General features: G+C 42.9%; 1 protein-coding gene across 1 annotated transcript in view; it reads right to left on the bottom strand.

The window, feature by feature from the left end:
- Positions 1 to 17,676, bottom strand: part of LOC125018833 (protein bicaudal C homolog 1-like) — a 53,042-nt gene that overhangs the window by 16,581 nt on the left and 18,785 nt on the right. Inside the window, exons 3-8 of the mRNA XM_047603220.1 lie at positions 12,295 to 12,364; positions 8,691 to 8,770; positions 7,498 to 7,656; positions 6,252 to 6,305; positions 2,298 to 2,480; positions 14 to 265 (exon numbers count right to left, since the gene is read on the bottom strand). Of these exons, the coding sequence (XP_047459176.1) occupies positions 14 to 265; positions 2,298 to 2,480; positions 6,252 to 6,305; positions 7,498 to 7,656; positions 8,691 to 8,770; positions 12,295 to 12,364 (798 nt within the window). The remainder of the gene's footprint in view (positions 1 to 13; positions 266 to 2,297; positions 2,481 to 6,251; positions 6,306 to 7,497; positions 7,657 to 8,690; positions 8,771 to 12,294; positions 12,365 to 17,676) is intronic.

A 17,676-nucleotide genomic window follows, 5' to 3' on the forward strand; every position in this document is an offset into this window, starting at 1 on the left:
GGAAGGTACGCACCATGAGGTACTGCCGCGCCAGGCAGACAGAGTCAATGGTGCCCTGGATGTACACCGTGGATTTTTTCTGTGGATTGTTGGGGTCAGGGAAGTGGATCTGGGCTCCCGTCCTCTGGGTGATGTGCTTGATGTTGCTGCCGTTGCGTCCCTTCATGAAGAGGTGGTGTTGTGGTGCGATGTCCAGGTGAGTGGTGACCGAGATAGTGCTTGCCAGGCTTCCAGCCAGGTGCTCCAGCAACAGAGCCGTGCCCCTCTGGGTAAAACAAGGATGAAAACAGGACCGTGTGAATATGAAAATCAGCACACCATCACACCATCACACCAAAAATGATTCATAATAGACTCCAATACACTGATGTCATCTTCACCACAATGATAATGTTATTTGCATGACAACAAAAAAAACAAAAAAAAAAAACAGTGCATCTTAAAGCATATAACTCTCTCTTCATCATAATCACATCTTGAAGAGTGAATGTAACTTATTTAGTGTAGTTTATTAAGTATAGCAGTTCACAAAAGTAAAACTTTGGAGATAAAATCATAAAATAAGTTAAAAGCAGCAGAAAGACACTAAAACACAGGTTTCTGGACACAAGTCTACAAATGGTTTAAAGGCAACAACAGAGGCCACACAGTGTACTTCTATAGGCCGACTATTCCACAGTGTTGAAGTAATAGCACTGAAGGAATATCACCTTTTTTTAAGAAGTATGTGGAACAACCAATAAACTCTGTTCCAAAGACTTAAGTGAACTACTGTAGATAAAAAGTTCAGGGCTATCAAAGTGAGGGTGACTAAACCGCCTTAAAAACTGAAACAAAGCTAACATAACAACACCACAATTTAAACAGACCACATCAGAAATGAACCGGCCAACAAGCAGAGCAGCAGAACTATGTTCTATGACACCGAATGGAAACCATTGTATTTTCCACTGCATGTGCCGACCAGTTGAACAGCCTCATTCCTCGCTGCAAGCCATCCCTTGGCCTAGTAAAAGAAGTCATTTCCAGGGTGCAACAGGAATCCACACACTGTGGCCAGCATAAGACAACAATTCACAGCGGTTTTGGCAATATCCGTAGGTGTTCCAGGGGTCTCACACCACCACATAACATAGCACACATATTCCTCTGATCCTCTAGTCTTCATTCTGGCACAAGTCCCAGCCTTGCCTGACCCCTCAGACCTACCACAAACTCTGGGGCAATGCTTCTGCATGTATCCAATGTGCATATCACGCAATAATTTCGTGCAAATGCACACTAGCACTTTAACCCAAGTAGAAGTGCTATGGCATACATGAACGGATAAACAAACGCGGGGATGCACATATGCCAAATGCAGCTGCTGGCATACTGAAACGATTGCTAACTTAGGCTTGGTAGTGGAAAGAAGTGAGTTGGTGGATATGATTTCTTGGCAGAGATGAAAGTCCCTGGCAGTCTGCAACTAGCCACAATTTGGATGCCAGTTGAGGAAATGCATCTGTGTGTATTTATGTGCGACATATACAGTCTGATTATGAACATACACAAGCAACAGACGGGAAACGCAGCAAGAAACTCCAAGAGCAACTGAAAATCTTTTTTAAATCTTGTTCAACCCAGTAGAGGACTTCTGGACTTGATTGTGGGGCATTGTCTCCCCTCCAGTGAAGTAGCTGAGCGAGCAGCCGTCCAGTACAAGTGACCAAACATCTCTCAACACTCTCTTGCCCCCGTGGTGCAGAAAGTAATGAGGTGGTTTCTGAGAGAAGCGTGAGGAACACTGACAGAGTTGGTGGGCCTTGACATGAAATTCAAGAAAACCTTTCTTTTGGTGTGTGGCTCACCGTGTAAAAGATGGAGAATAACTCCGACACCACCACACTGAAAAGTCCCAACATTGATTTAATAGGTCACAGCTCATCAGTAGTCGATCAAAAATCTTTTAACAGCACACACACTGGCTTTTTGTCTGCTGCAAGTTAAAAGAACTAGAACTTTTTTTTTTTTTTTACTGTAATTGTTACAATCAGTGTAGTATCAGGAAATCTATAGTGACAAAATAATGAGACTGAGTCATCTGTCAGGCAAATTATTCACCGGCTCCGAGCTATAACACGTAAACACTTGCTGGTTTTCTGGATTTCGTTAGTATGATTAGGTTTTGACAAACAACACGAAGACATCACCTTGGGCTCTGGAACTTTGTAGTAGGAGTTTTCTCACAATGTTCTCCCAAACAAATAACAAAAAGCACCGACCGCGAGTGTTCCCGCCCATTCACAAATCCTCACCTTGACTGCGTTGGCGTTATTCTGTGAGCCGCGAATGACGCCGGTGGCTCTGTAGAGGCGGGTTGGGGGCTTGAAGGAGACTGTGAGGTTGTAGGTCTGTGAGATGTGCTGCACGGTGGGCGAGCTGGGGTCCGACTGCATGATGGCGGGGAGCTCGAAAGACAGCACGAGAGGTAGCAGCTCCTGGAGGCAACAGGGAGGAGGAGAGACAAGGAGGGAGGACGGAGAGTAAGTACGGTGAGTGAAAACTCCTGAGGTGTGAGGCTCGGGCGGTGGTGGAGCTTGTCCGCTACATCACAGGGTCGCGGCAGGCGAGCACCCTGAAGCCCTCCCATTCACCCGGGTAGCGTTTCTTTATAGGGTCACTGAAACATCACAGTGGCTGCTGAAATACTACAGATATGCAGATTTGGACAGATTGTTAATTTTTTTTTCTTTTTTTTTTTCTAATGGCTGCTGTAAAATGGAAAATAAAACGTGTCAAACAAGCCTCCACAATTTTAAGAAAATATAACACGTACAGAACTGCATCACATCAGACTGATTAAGACCATTTGGCTCCACATAAAAACAGAGAAGGATAAGGGTGATGTCTTTTCATAACGCAGATTTATATGACCTGACATATAGACATAACAATCCTTGGTTTAGCAGAATGTGGCAGAATTTGGCACGGATGTCTGTCAGCTCCAATAAATCCAAACGAGGTAATTAAAATGAGTTAGGCTGAGACAGCTTTAGAATAGCAAAAGTTCACCGTTTAACCAGTGCAGCTATTCAAACTGCGCCTTTGAATACTTTGCGAATCATCGACGTTAATTTCAAGGCACTGAATACAACCTCAGGCCCGGCAGCAGACATCAGCTCTCGTCAGCACCATCACAGCTGTCATTCAAAATAAATGGAGGCTGACGGTTAGGCTTCACTTTATGCACACGCATGTCTGCGCATGCACGTGGGAGAGAAGTCGCACAGATGCACACCCATGCGCAGGCAAACTCAAGGGAATGTACGCACACACAAACAAAGGGAATGAAAACACACACACACACACAGTTATCCAAACACTGACTCTTGGGCAGAGCGCCACTATGGTTTTGGCTGCCAGTGAAGGGCAAGCAGCATGAATTGCTCTGACCAAAGAAATGCATCCATGATCAGTCCCATATGCGCTTGGCCTTACATTTATATCACGTTTCAGTACTCGCTCTCCGAGGGCTCGGGAAATTTAGGTCAGCGCTGAGGCAAATACAGAAGAGGACAAGCAGAACAGCAGGAGCCGGGCACTGAATGAAGAATAGAGCAATTTTATGGCGGAGCTGACTTCAGCTTTTTTTCAGTGTGTCTACCTGGCAAATATGAGTTTCACGTGTGTTCAATCAGCAAGCGCTGCTTATAAAGGCTTCGGTTCTCTCTTCTGACACAAAGGAGAGGGATGAAGAAAAATGAAAATATCTCTGAGGTAAAACCACTGGCCAGATCTTTCACCGCCTGCCTGTATACTCCACCTCTCGAGGTCGGTAGAAATCCCCCAAGAATCAATCACCTCGACAACTGTCTGAATGTAGGCTGTCCACCCAAGGCCTCGGAAATACAGTAGTAAGTCCACAGTAGCATGTCTGTATGTTAAAGGACCATTGTGTGCATTGCTAATGGCACAAAAGGCACAACCCAGCTACCTCTGGTTTGAGGAAGGAAGAATGAGGATGTGGTTTAAATCCCACCCAGAAGACGGTTCAATGTACACTATGGGAAAATACCCTCAACTGCAGGGGATGAAGGGGTAAACTTTCCAGCCTCTTATTCCCAACACAATTTGTCAACATTTGTCAACACAAGACAAATGTTTCTCTTTTAATACACATTTAAAATCTTATTTTTTGCGACATAAAAAGATCAATAGTATTTTCTCTTCTCTGTTAAACTGGGATCAGCCTTTGGTGGACAGCCAAAGTTAGAGGTGGGCACTTTACCTTTGGAGAGATCAAGCTCTTCAGTCTTTATATGGAGCTTAAAGGGAGCTATTATGCCTACCCTTATTTCCTGTCATTCAATATTAAAAGATCTTAGGTTCACATTGAATTTAAATTAAAGTTTTCAATAATGTAAAATCCCCTCAGGCTTCGGGAACCTCTGAAAAGCTCTGAACACGAGGAAATGAACCCTGATGTCCACTCCTCATGGGCGTCAACATGTGGTCATCTGCTTGAGGTGCGGCGCACCTCTAAAAGACGATCAGTACGGCTCACAAACGGAGAGTGTTGCCCTGAGGAAGTCTTCCATAGCTTGGTCAGCCAGGAGAAAGCGGGTTTTTAGGCACGGGGGCCTCAAAGAAATCAAGGGATAAAATACTTTGTGCAGACATAATGATGAACCCCAGGGCAGGAAAACAAGCAATAAATAATATCCTAACTGGGAATTCTGCAAAGTCATCATAGTGGAATCCCAGAATAAAAATATAAAGCTGGAAGTGTGCATAATAGAGCCTGAACCTTGAAACATCTCCTGGTTCAGACAGCATTAGTACTTAAATAATTGATCCTTTCAGCGAGTGAATTAACTACATATTTCCCAAAACGACGACCTATTATTTTAAGATTTAACTGGCGCAAACACTGTTCAAAGTTCGTTAAATGTTAGCACTGACTGAATTAGCTGAGGAGTCAAACTTACAGAAAGGGAAACTCTTTTCATTCAGCCCACTTGTCTGCTGACTGCGTCTACTATGGAGGTCAGAACAATCTTTGGGCTTCTCTGACGCTTATGTTATGAAGCCCTTTGTGCAGCAGTAGTATGGTTTGCTTTGATTGCTCTCTTTTTTCATCCATAGTAAAAAAAAAAATTTAAAAAAAAGTAGCCGAGCTGGGTCGTGCCTTGTTTCTTATGAAAACACCCATTAAGCACGCAGAGGTATGGGTATGCACGACTGCTGACATTTGCCAATACACACTGCAAAAATATCCAGAGTGACCTTCCCCTTCGGTCTTTCTCTCCTTTCTCTCCATCACACACACTTCACTCACACGGTCATTTATACATGCAAACACAGCCTTGTTAGTTTTGGTCACTTTACAGTGGAGGAACGTGTTCGCTGTGGACGGCTGCTTGGGTGTTGAAAGTTCAGAGATGCAGCAGTTAACATGAACACCAACCGAGCTGAGGCCGAGGTGGACCCTCCATGTCGGAGTGAAAGTGAAGATGGAGGAGACGCAATGAAATAGGTTGGAGATGGGCGGACCAAAGAGGCTGAGGCTCATGCTTGTGTTTTAAAAAGTGGTCTGAGAATAAGTTAGGAATGGTGCTTGTGGCTTAGAGGAAGTGTGTTAAGAGTGGGCAATTACCTAGTATAACCCTGGAGCTGTTCCATAGTAGGATTAGGTACGAACGAGAACTTGAGTTTGGTGTTTTCTTTTTCTATATTTATTAAGTAACTGCTTAAATGCATCCTCTAGGACCACAGTCAATGAGTAAATGGCACCAGGTGTTTAAACAGAGAATAAATCAAGGTAGCTAATGCGTAGAAGAAGAGGAGAGGGACTCTCTGAAGTTGCATTTGGAGTGAAATTGGCCAGGAGATTTTACTTGAGTTGTGGCCACAGGGAAACGGTATTAACAGGGCTGTAAACATAAACTGCAGGATCAAGTGAGTGCAGGAAGCTAACAAGAGCAGTCCACAAATTTGTTAATTATAGAGGGTTTTATCAAATCATGCCCAGCAAAGCAAAAAGCTGGACGCTAATTTAATATGCCTCATTCCACACAGAAATGAATGAGCGCACAAGAAAGTGTTTCCCTAATCTCATGAGGCAAATCATTTGTCGAACATGTGAAACATGACTGAGTCGGTGACAGTTTTTTTTTAACTTTTTTTTTTCTGTGGGGAATGAGTTTTTAACACTCAGTATTCTGGGTGGAGTGTCCCTTTAAGACAAATGTGGACGGGTTCCAACTTACCCTTATTTTTACTCGAGCTGCCTCCACCCCTCCTGGCTGCCCTGCGATGGACACCTGTTCACAATAAAAAGTTACATATGTAAATCTGTCAGCCAGTTCCTAACCTAATCCAAGACAAATAACAGTGTAGCATACAGTTGCTCATAATATTAATACTGGGAGCTAAACGCAGAACAAACCGTGAAAAGAGAAAAAAAATCAACTTGAAACCTAATCCATTTGTGACATTTGCAGGGAATGCTGTTAATCATTACTATAAGTACGAATCAAATGATGCTTATAGTAATGATGACAATCACGGCCTCCACAATTAACTTCACTTGTTAACATAACCGCAAAATGTAGAGATTAAGCTCATTTCCATAATGAAAAGGTGATAAATAGTCTCATTAGACTTGTTCCTCTCTTGTCTCTACTCTTCATAGAATGTGAACCACTCTGCTCAAGAGCTAATGAGCAGTTTTTGGGAGCTCACACATGTTCGCACACAGTAAAGATATATACTGAAAACCAATGTTAAAAAACTTGTTAGCAAACATCTGCCTGATTGAAGTATGCTCCAACAACATCCTGAATCATACCAGCTCCGGGGAGAAATAAACGGCTATCTACATCTGATTATCAACTCCACTTTGCTTCTCAAGATGCAGCATATCTCTGAGGCTTTGCTGTAGCAACGAGGCTTCTGAAAACATGAGGGTTTTTGTACTGAGAATGGTGTTTGAACAGTAGACAGGATGTGCAAACCGTTCGATACAAAGTCCTTATCCAGAGATATGGGTGAAGTCAGCAGACCTTTAAAAATTATTTTTGACTTTTATACACAGGTGCACCAGAGGCCAGCGGGAAAAGATACACATCTAATGCTCTGCCTGGCAGCGTGCACCTTTGAACTCCTCATGCTACACTTTAATGGTAATTACAGCAGGATCCTACTGTGAGTCCAGCCAAAACATACTGGCTTCCTCTGGGTTGGCCAATGAAAACAGCCAACTGGACCAATTCTCTGCAACCTGTCCAGTCTGAGACCCTGTGACAGTTAGTAAATGGACCGGAAGGCTGATCAAAGATCAACTGAACAGTTCAAAGAACTATTTTGAACCTGAAACGACCCGTTGCTGAAGGAAATCTACGGCGAATGGGTGAGGCCAGGAGACACTCAAGGCAGTGAAATGCAATACGGTGCGCGGTCAAAGCGTAGGCACGGCGCACGGCTGCAGTTCAAGAGATTTTATGGAGCTCAAACCTGGTTGCTTTTCTCCGCCTGGTTGTTCCTGTTAGAGTCCGGGAAATGGATGTGGCATCCCGTCTCCTCCATCACCCTCTTGATGTTGTTGCCACCTTTGCCAATAACGTGGGAGTGCTCTGTGTGGGAAACATCCATCTTCAGAGTCACCCTGTTACTCTAATGAGGAGAAAGAAAAAGTGGGTCAAATGGTTAATTGATTGTTAACATTTTTAAATGTTAATGGGGAAAGGTACAGGTATCAAATATTAAACTTAAAAAGTTCATTTCAACCTCTGCATTCACTGCAATGTTTATACTATGCTATACTATACTCTAATATAGTGTATTATACTATACTATTGTATTCTATACTATATTATTCTATACAATATTGTACTGTACTGTACAATACTATACTGTACTGTACAATACTATACTATACTATACTTACTATACTATACTATACTATACTATACTATACTATTCCTTACTATACTATACTATACTATACTATACTATACTATACTATACTATACAAAATGAGAAAAGTATACTACTGTTTAAAAAAATGAAGCTGTAACTTCTATGGGTAATGCATTCACATACACTGCAGTGGAAAGTGTAACAGACAGAATAAAGCTATAAAATTACAGGCACATAAACAACCAAAAAATATAAATCTCCTAATAATAAATCTTGCTTCACCAACAAGTCAGTGCAACTTCTGTCCTCTCAACTGTATCTAAAGAGTCACAAGTCATACAGTTTCCCTTTCTTTAAACACTTCTGGCAGCTGCAGTCATTCTGGAAACAAATGAGCAACAAAGTATTAAACAGATTAATCAAATAACTGCGCTTCATCTGCCAGACTATAAAAGGATTTTCGTGACAAAACCATATGAAATGCTATAAACAAAGCCAGCAGCGAGATGCTTTTCTAAGTGGCTGCATGGAGGACTTCCATCCCCCAGGTGGTGCTAGGGTCTCCGAGGTATGTGATATCCTCTGTTGCCATGGGAATGAAGCCTGCTCAGCGATCCACGACGAGCTCAGGATGCAAGTATCTGGCCAGATTATTGACAAGTGGTGCCATGCTGCTGTGAGCAATCTGTCACTTGGACAGCGGGAGAGCGGAGGTGAAATGCGTTCGGTGCAGGGAAGGATAAGAACCGCACAGAGGGGGAGGGAGGAGATAAATGTGTTTACTGTACCTTTGTATCGAGCACAGACATAATTCGGTCTTTGGCTTCCCTCACGTTCTCCCTCTTCCCGCACACCTTGATGTGTGGATCTGCAGGGAATGATAGGAAGAGTGTCAAAGTCTGCGAATGTTCAGTATGTCTGTAAGCGTGAGAGAGTGAGCCAGTGCTGATAAAGGGCAGAGACAGAATGTGAAAGTGAGACACAAGTCAACCCATTTAACCAAACATGACAGAGCAGTCTAGAAATCGTCAACAAATTACAGTGCGTCAGACAAAGACTCTGAGACAGTAATTGCTGCTTTGATATCTGCAGATTCTCATTGGAGTCCACAAGAAAATAGCCGTGCGTGGTGATGGGGAGAGGGGTGCGCCTCTGTGAGGTTATATTAAGGGAAACATAGGTCTGTGGCATCTACAGGAACATTATGAGTTCGGAATAAATGTTGTGCAGTAATTCAGTAACAGAAGAAGCAGGCAACTTGTTTTGTTGAACCTCATTTCATAATAAAGATGAAACACAAATTAGAGAGAAGCTCAAAAATGTATTATCCTAAATACTCAGAGACACAACCAGTGCGACTTCCAGAAATTCAAGACCGTACAAGTGAGATCCTAAGAGCTTGAGTCTTCTCATCCATCTTCTAAATACCACCGTTAAAACAACCAAACACTGCACACCCAAGTCATTCTAAGCTAAAGCTTGTCTCTGTGTAGCCTTGGGTAAGCCTACATCTGGCTCTGCTGCATGTACGACCCCTGGAGCACACAAAATTCACACATGCAGCCATGGTCCATCGCCCCTGTGTTAACTGTACTGAGCAGCAGGAAGTCCACTAAACCCCCTTCCAGGAATCCCCCTCCCCATGTGTGTCTGTGTGTATATATATATATATATGCACACACACACACTTACAACATCCTAGATGTACAGTGCGGCCTTCAGACAGGACTCATGAAATTAGATTTATTATTACAAAGTCTCACGGATCACAGAGAAAGTCACAGTCTCACAGTCTCATGTTTTGACATAATAATCCTAAACAGGTCAGAAATCAGAACAACGTGAAAATGCAGTCGGACAATTTCTTTCAATAACCAGGGAAGAGCTCATCTTACTGAGAAATGACCACAAACATACGTCCACAAAATTAAAACCAGCAAACGAGCGTCAGTTGTGTCTGAGCATCACTTCATCGCTTCATCGCTTCAAAAGACGCTACAGCACACGCTGGACTAATGACAGTCTGGTAGAGGAGCTAAACAAAAACCGAGCTGCAGGCTGAGACAGGAAAAGAAAACACAGGAAATCCAGAGAAAAAAGAACACAAAGAGCGGTCAGAGACCCATCACAGCCCCAGCGCTGGTTCCAGGACTTTTTCCCATCATTCAGCTGTTGCTGAGAACAATAGAAATTTCTCTGCTTCCTCCTGTTGTGCCCAACTCTAACCATTAGAGGGCGTATGGCTCCTCTGATGTCCCCAACCCAACCTGCACAGCACATCTGGCAAACATTAGCCAGCCTAAACGAGTGTTGCAGTCGTGATGTAGAACACCCCCGCATATTTGAAGTGGAGTGTGCTCTGTGCTTTTTTTTTTTTTTTTTTTTTTTTCAGTTGTTGATGATTGATTGTGGAACAAAAAATGAACACCTTAAGTCCTAATTTGGCACACGCAACACCTATAAAAACAAACACAAACAAGAGCAGACGTGCAGCTGCAAAAAAGTGAGCGTTTTCAGTCGTACAATTTCTACACAGTTCCCGACTTGACAGAGAAGAAACCTTTTGACCCAAAGCTTTCTACTGGCAGGGCTAGAGCATTTTTCCAGCTAGAAACTACATTCGAAAATACCACACAAATGAAGAGAATTAAGTCCGTTTGGACTGGGGCTTCTCATTCAAAACATCTGCAGAAACAGTGAAACACAAAACTGTCAAATGGGAGCAGAATTAAGATGATTATCAGATGAAAACAAAGCCTTTAACTTTCAGAATTAAAACACGCCTTGGGCCTAAAGACACAGCAGATCATTCCGTGTGAGATGCAGCACAGACCTGTCTGGTATATGAGCGATATGGGACCTCGCTGCATTAAATCCCTGACACTGTGCTGATGACGGCTCGCCCCAGAGGCTAACACAACTGGCCTTATCGCACTCGTGCAGGTGGCAGAGGCGGCTAGCCGCAGGCGACAAATGACACAGCCTAGAGGAGCTGGCATTTTGATGGAGTGCGGCACTGTATGGTGAGAGGTTACAAACATACACATCACTTCACATCTGCTGCTATCCTGCGGAGAGTAACCGATTCCAGACTGCGCATGAAAGAAAGCGCCGGCGTGAAATTCCAGGAAAACAAGGGACACCGACGCTTTTCGAGAGAATGATTTTAGATGGGAATCACCAAAAACGATGAGTTTCCCAACACAACAGCTCTGTTGTCCGCTATTTAAAGGAAAGACCAGTTAGTGTTATTTATTCCCATCCTGTGTTACATGATGAGGGGAGAATGGAATGTGGATGATTGTCTCGAGTTATTTTCCTACGGTGAAGTTTGAGTCATCAGGTGATGCACTCGGTATAATTTGTAGGAAACTTAATGCAGTCCTATTTAGCCATCTCGCCCCTTTTTCACTTTCCTTCCCTCGGCCTCATGAGCCCTGATTGTCTCCTCTTGTACAAAAGCATTCACTCATAAGAGAGCTAAGTGATTATCCAACATTCCTCCCCTCTGCTCCTCTCAGTTTACGCAACACAGCAGGAAAAACTGACACGCAACAAATCGCAGGTCAGAATTCTAAATATTCGCACATCATCATTCCCAGGTGGAGGCAGGTTTTGTGAATGAACTAATGCTTGGGGGTGAGCGGAGGGTTGCGTGTAAATGTTCTGCCAGAACAGACAGTTGATTAAGTATCCAGAGGGAAAAAAATGTTAAACATGCTTGAAATCAACCATTGTCTGTATAGAGTGACTGAGGAAGTTACATAATGTCATTGGATTGCACATCTGGCTTGAAGACACACACTGGCAAGTCTCCTGAGGAAAACAGTGGGCACAGCTACACCTACTCCTCCTCACCCTCCCTCCCGGAAGAGCTTTAAATAACCGTGATAATGTTTTATTGGTAACAGAACGTTTAAGCAACTTGGCCAATAAATGTGTAAGCTCGAATACAAGCCACTCTCCCTCCTCCTCCTCCTCCTCCAGCAAAATCACAAATTCCTCCGTGCAGATGAGGAACGGAAAACGTGCAAGCTTTCATCTTTTTAATCTTCTCATTTGACTATTCAATATTGAACGCTAGCGTAACCTTGAAGCACTTCCCCCCCTCGACCATCTGAACTCAATCCCTTTCCAGAGAACATATTTCTGGCTAAAACAACACTGACGTATAACCATAAACCTAACTTGGGTGGAAAACAAACACAGCTCAGCTGTACGATTTGAAATGATATGCATTGCTTCTGACGAATGGCGAGCCAGGTCTGTATTTGACACCAGATTCGTACGTTCTGTTGGCCTGACATTCATCGAAAACGGAAGGTCGCACATGACAAAAGTGACGGAAGCCAAACAAGAAACGAAGAGAAAAGAAGAATAAATAATAGTCACCTTTTTTGGACTTTGCTCCGATTTTGAGTTTGGAAGGCCAGGCTATCTGTGTTTGGGTCTCATCCATGATCTGCAACAGAGAGAAGGAACACTGACATTAGATTTTGACATATATCAGCCATGACAGCTGCTGTGTCCTGGCAAGCAAAAACAAACATCTCTGTTCCGGCTTTAAAGCAACACACTGTGTACAGAACATAAATTGTCAGAGGAATAACAAATTATTCATCTACAGATTCGTTCTGAAAATTATTATTTTTAACAGCAGTGTTGGTTATAAAAACCAGGTAGTATATCAGCACCACCTCCAGGATAAATGGGGATTTTGCTGAGCTTGACATGGCTTCAAGTGTACTTAAAAGCATTTTGCTGACTTTAGAGAACACATGAAAAAAAAGGTATTAATATACAGAAGCTAGAAAGTGGATCAGAACATATATGAATAGTGAAATAAGTTATGGAACGCAGAGAACTTCAAATATGTCCGGGGACATGGCGGTGAAAACACAATGCGGATGTAGAGCATCATGAGTTGCAGTCAACAGGAAGACCACACACAGAGACAATGATTGTCGGAGTAGATGAGCAGACATCAGCTTAATCCTCCCACACAAGCTTCGACTATGGATTTCATGTTGCACTGAACGCTGCATTGGTGAAACGGTTCAAGATACACCGATCAGGTATAACATTATGACCTAATATTTTGTAGGTCTCCCTTATGGCTCCAAAACAGTCCTCAGAAAATGGACGGGGGAACACTGAGGGTGTCCTGTGGTGTCTGGTAAAAGACTGTGGTTAGTGGGGGACTTCCCACAGATCCCAATGATCCAGTGCATCCCGTAGATACTTGATCAGTTTGGGCCAGGTCAACACCTTGTGCTGTTTTTCATGCTTTTTGAGTTGTACATAAATTGTTTTTGTGTGTCAGGCTGCTGCCATCAAGGAGTGTCATTGCTATTGGGTGGGGGCTCCTGGTCTGGTCTAGGTGGGTGCTACATGTCTAAGTAGCATCCACATGAATGACATGTCCAAAAGTTTACAAGTAGAACCTTGTATTGTGACAAGACAGTCGATGTTAACTAGTCTCTGTTCATACAGTGACATAATCTGCACACGTCGTATCAACCAGCCACCACCAGTGTCCGCGGCAAATAAAGTACTGAAGTGATAAAAATAGAATTCCTCCAATCACCACTTAATGCTGGTACCAGATGTGAGTCAGTCCCAGTCAGTCCTCATAGACCTCCATGTTGAAAGGCTAAACTTTATAACAGAAATAAACATGGCCATTATTAGTTTCAGTCTCTGTGGCTAATTTGTCCATTTATAACAACTATAAACAACATTTTTTGCATAACTTTGTTGTTTTGTTTAAATAAAGGACCAAAGTTATGCTAACACTCCACGTCTTTATCATTTTTAATTTGTCGGGAGTTGGGAGGTGTCAGCCGTTGCCATGTTGGCGTTGCCTCTTGCATTGCATTCAAAAAACAAAATTTATGGGTGATGTCAAAGACTGTCTGTCTCCATATTGTCATTAGGTTGTATATAAAAAAAGAACAGCTGTTTTGACAAGTACTGTGTGTTTTATGTGATGCTTGCAGACGTTTCTTTCGATATTTTGTTACCATCAAAACCCAGAATAAAGCACAGAGGACATTTTGCTCTGGAACACATGAAAAATGCCAACAACAATCTGTGTAGAAGTCCACTCGCTGTAACCAAGAGCATATGTATTGATGGGGAAAAAAGGCAAACTCTTGGCACTCTAAAAAAAACATAAGAGTCGTCAGGAGGCTGTCAGGGAGCCAATAAAGGAAATTAGAGGGAACATATAACCTCCTGCTCTTCATTTCAACCAGAAAGAAGCTCACCTTGCTTGGCTTTCTGTCTGCAAGTCCACAAACAAAACCCCTTTTGTCTATCATGAGAACTGGAAGACAAAAACAATTAGGAAAAAACACCCAAAGCTCCCAAAAAAAAATGAGAAGCTGACGTGCTCTCCCCTAATGGCTTTGTCCGTTGTGTGCTCTTTTACTTGTTTTCACAACTGTCCCATGGTCTTCTGTTTGTTTTAATACTTTCCAGGGGTTTGTGTTTTCGGGGTGGAGAAGATTACGAATTTCACAAAGTCACAGGCACGTGGCTGAGCTCGAGACGACTCCTTCAAGCTATTGCACGAGCAGCGGCCACTTAATATTCCTTGGTGGGCCAGTTCATTAAGCCATAAGCCACATGTTGTAACTCAAATGGGACAGAGGGTGCATTAAGATCCATCAACGCTTAAATTAGATTTGAGGCTGCAGAAATTCACAGTCCTCGTTAATTCTTTTCTAATTCTGTCTACCATTCTGACCCCCTCACCCACCAAAAAAAAAAAAGAAAAAAAAAAAGAATGATGGCTTGTTGATGCACAAATCAAAAAGGGAAGCACTTAAATTCCTCCATATGCCTTTCTGGAAGCAGAATGGTCTGTTTGGCATCATTTACAACATGGTCTGACAGCTTCTTCCCTGCCAGGCTCACACACCTGTAAAACAGAGAGCCAGCTTTAAAAGGTCCGGTGTGTGGCTCACTTTCCTCTGCAGCTGGATTGACTGGAAGCCCCTTCAAGCCTCGGTGATTTTCTACATCCCATCCCATAATCACATGAAGATAGTTAGCCTAGACAAGCAGCAGAACGCAGCGTCTCTGCCACTATTGTGCCACCAGAAAACAAAAGCAGGTACCTTAAATCAGAAACATAGCTTCTGTCTAAGTACTTCTTAACCCACCAGTGCCAGGGGTTTGTTTTACAGGAGTTCTGATCTTTTCTTTCAACGGTTTCTCTTCTAACATCTTGTATGACTAATGTCTCTTTATTGCTGTTGTGTTCCATTTCTCACCCTTTCTCTTTTAAATGTTTGAGCCAACTTTCAATTTCTTAGGAATATTGTTACCTAACAGCAGAAAACCCCGTCCAGTCATTCTCCAGCCATTTATCCTAATTGTAAGTCTGCTTTTACATTGGGTATTGTGGCACCGAAGCGAATTTCAGTGTCATTTTAGGCAATAAAACAAAAGGCAGTCTCTTCTAGGATGTTCTTGCTCAACTATTCTTGTAAGGAATCTTGCGGTAACATTAAGGCTGAAAATAGTTCCAGATACTGCAATAATATTAGCAGTCTATCCTCCCGGAATGGTTTTTCACGCAGGGATAATCACGCCTGAAACCAAAATCTGTTTTCTGATCTGATCCGAGTTTTATGTCGGTGGGCTGGCGAATCTGATCTCCAACCGTCGCCTGGAATATGTGATAAAGGAAAATGAATTACAAATGCCCCTGTAGCTGAACACAAACTATTCTTCTGAAGTCATTTTTTTTTTTAGATCAACAGCTGGATGTGTCACAAACAACATTAAGAGGATGTTTTGTTTCAGCGATAAGGAGAAATTCTTCTTTTACTTTTGGCTTGAACTGTTGTCTTTTTTTTTTTGACTTTGGCTCTTATAATTAGTCTCCAGTGACAGACGTGTTTGTTTTTTTTTTTTTTTTTTATTATTTTATCCTGCAGCCATTCAATTTAAAAGCAGAAATATAAGAAATACGACACAGCAGCAAGCTCTCAGAGGTCATTAAAACTTTAGTGGCAATGTTAGGAGCGAATGGTAAGCTGATGGCAAGCTTCAACAAAATGTCACTAAAAAGTGCTTCTTTACAACGAAATTTATTTTATGGCAGTAGATAAATATACTTTATCGACTGCTTATGATTAAAGATGACATCATTTCAGACCTTCAATTATACTTTCCTAAAATTATCAAACACTCTGCCCTGTGCCTCATCAACTATTTTGTAAAAAGGGCTTTGTTCAGAGAAACCTGTTTCCTGTCCAGCGTTGCTGTTCTTGGCAGCGGTCTGCAGATGGGACTGATTTCTGACAGACCACACACCATTTTAAAGGGTGTACGGTGTTTATTTTTATGAAGGGGGCTAGCAAATACCTCTCAAATGGGTCAAGATATTTGCACATATTAAGTAACCTATACATTCGCCGGTCCACCCACTCTTCTCGGTCGCCGCACCCCTTCTGAAACGAATACATGCAGAAATGGCTCTGATAAGTTTCACGGGGCGACCTTGACATGGTGATTGCTTCTTAGGGGTTTGCAGCTGGTGTACAGGGGTGTATGTAAAATCAAACGGGACACCGTTAAGGGAAGGCCCTCAAACAGTCACGTGCGCTGGATGCACGTGACTGTGTATTGCAAAGCAGCAATCGACATGGCAGAGGCATGTTTCCTGGACTTGACTGCAATGGTGCAGCTGTTGATTCAGCTGGAATGTGTGTGTGTGTGTGTGTGTGTGTGTGCAAGGGGACACAAGGGATTTTTGGGGGGTGTAAAGCAGAGTTAAGAGACTGAAAGAACAGCATTTCTGACAACACTGACTGAACCATCCCCATGAGGCTCAACGGTCATAACTGAGTTCATGTTAGCATTCCTAGTGCTAACTCGCAGTTATATCCCCATTACTCCTCTGGGCCAATGCTAACATATGCACGATTATGAAAGCGCAACACACATCACAAGCAAGGCACTTGCGCAGAAACATTCTTCTGCTGTCGGAAATAAAGTCAAAACTACATGCCTTTCAGTCCAATAATCTGCTTGTTTTGGTGCTCCGTGTGTTATCCTACTTATTTTAATATTCAACAATTTTAAGCCAACCTGATTTTTAATGCTACGTGTAAGATGATTGGGTGCTATAGACAAAATGAACTCAATAACACGCCTGGCATTGTTTACAGAACCACAGCCTCTGGGAAGAAGGATGGAAGCAGGGGATTGGGGATGAACTGGCTGGAGGTTCAAAGCATCTCTCAACTCAGACCCACTCCAAGCTCTTCTGTGGTGCACAGTTATCGCGTCAACCGGCCAAGCTCCTCGACGCTTCCTCAGAATTCAGATTCCACTCAGCTCTCCAAAAAGCTTATTGTTCTGTGCCACGACCTGTCACTCCAACGATTCCACAGACCCAAACGCTCGCCACACAAAGCAGTGCGCTGATGCGCGTCTTCTGTTAAACAACAGAATTTAATTTACAGAGAAATCCCCTGGTTTACACCAGAGTGATAACAATGACACGGCAGTGGTTTAAAGATGAAACAGCACTAAAGCGGCAGGAGGGGAGAGGAGCAAAAGAGAAAACATGAGGGAGAGACACGAGACCAAACAAAGAGGACGGAGGGACGTAGCTGGGGAGGTTCCCTCATGAGGTGCCGGGGACTTGCACGTGGCTGATTTCCCAGATGGGGCCACCGTTTGTCTGCCATCGTCTTAACATGTTTACTGAATACATGAAGATGGTGGTCTTTTCGCTGTCTATTACAAGATGTT

This window comes from Mugil cephalus, chromosome 13, assembly GCF_022458985.1.
Source record: "Mugil cephalus isolate CIBA_MC_2020 chromosome 13, CIBA_Mcephalus_1.1, whole genome shotgun sequence".
Classification (NCBI taxonomy): domain Eukaryota; kingdom Metazoa; phylum Chordata; class Actinopteri; order Mugiliformes; family Mugilidae; genus Mugil; species Mugil cephalus.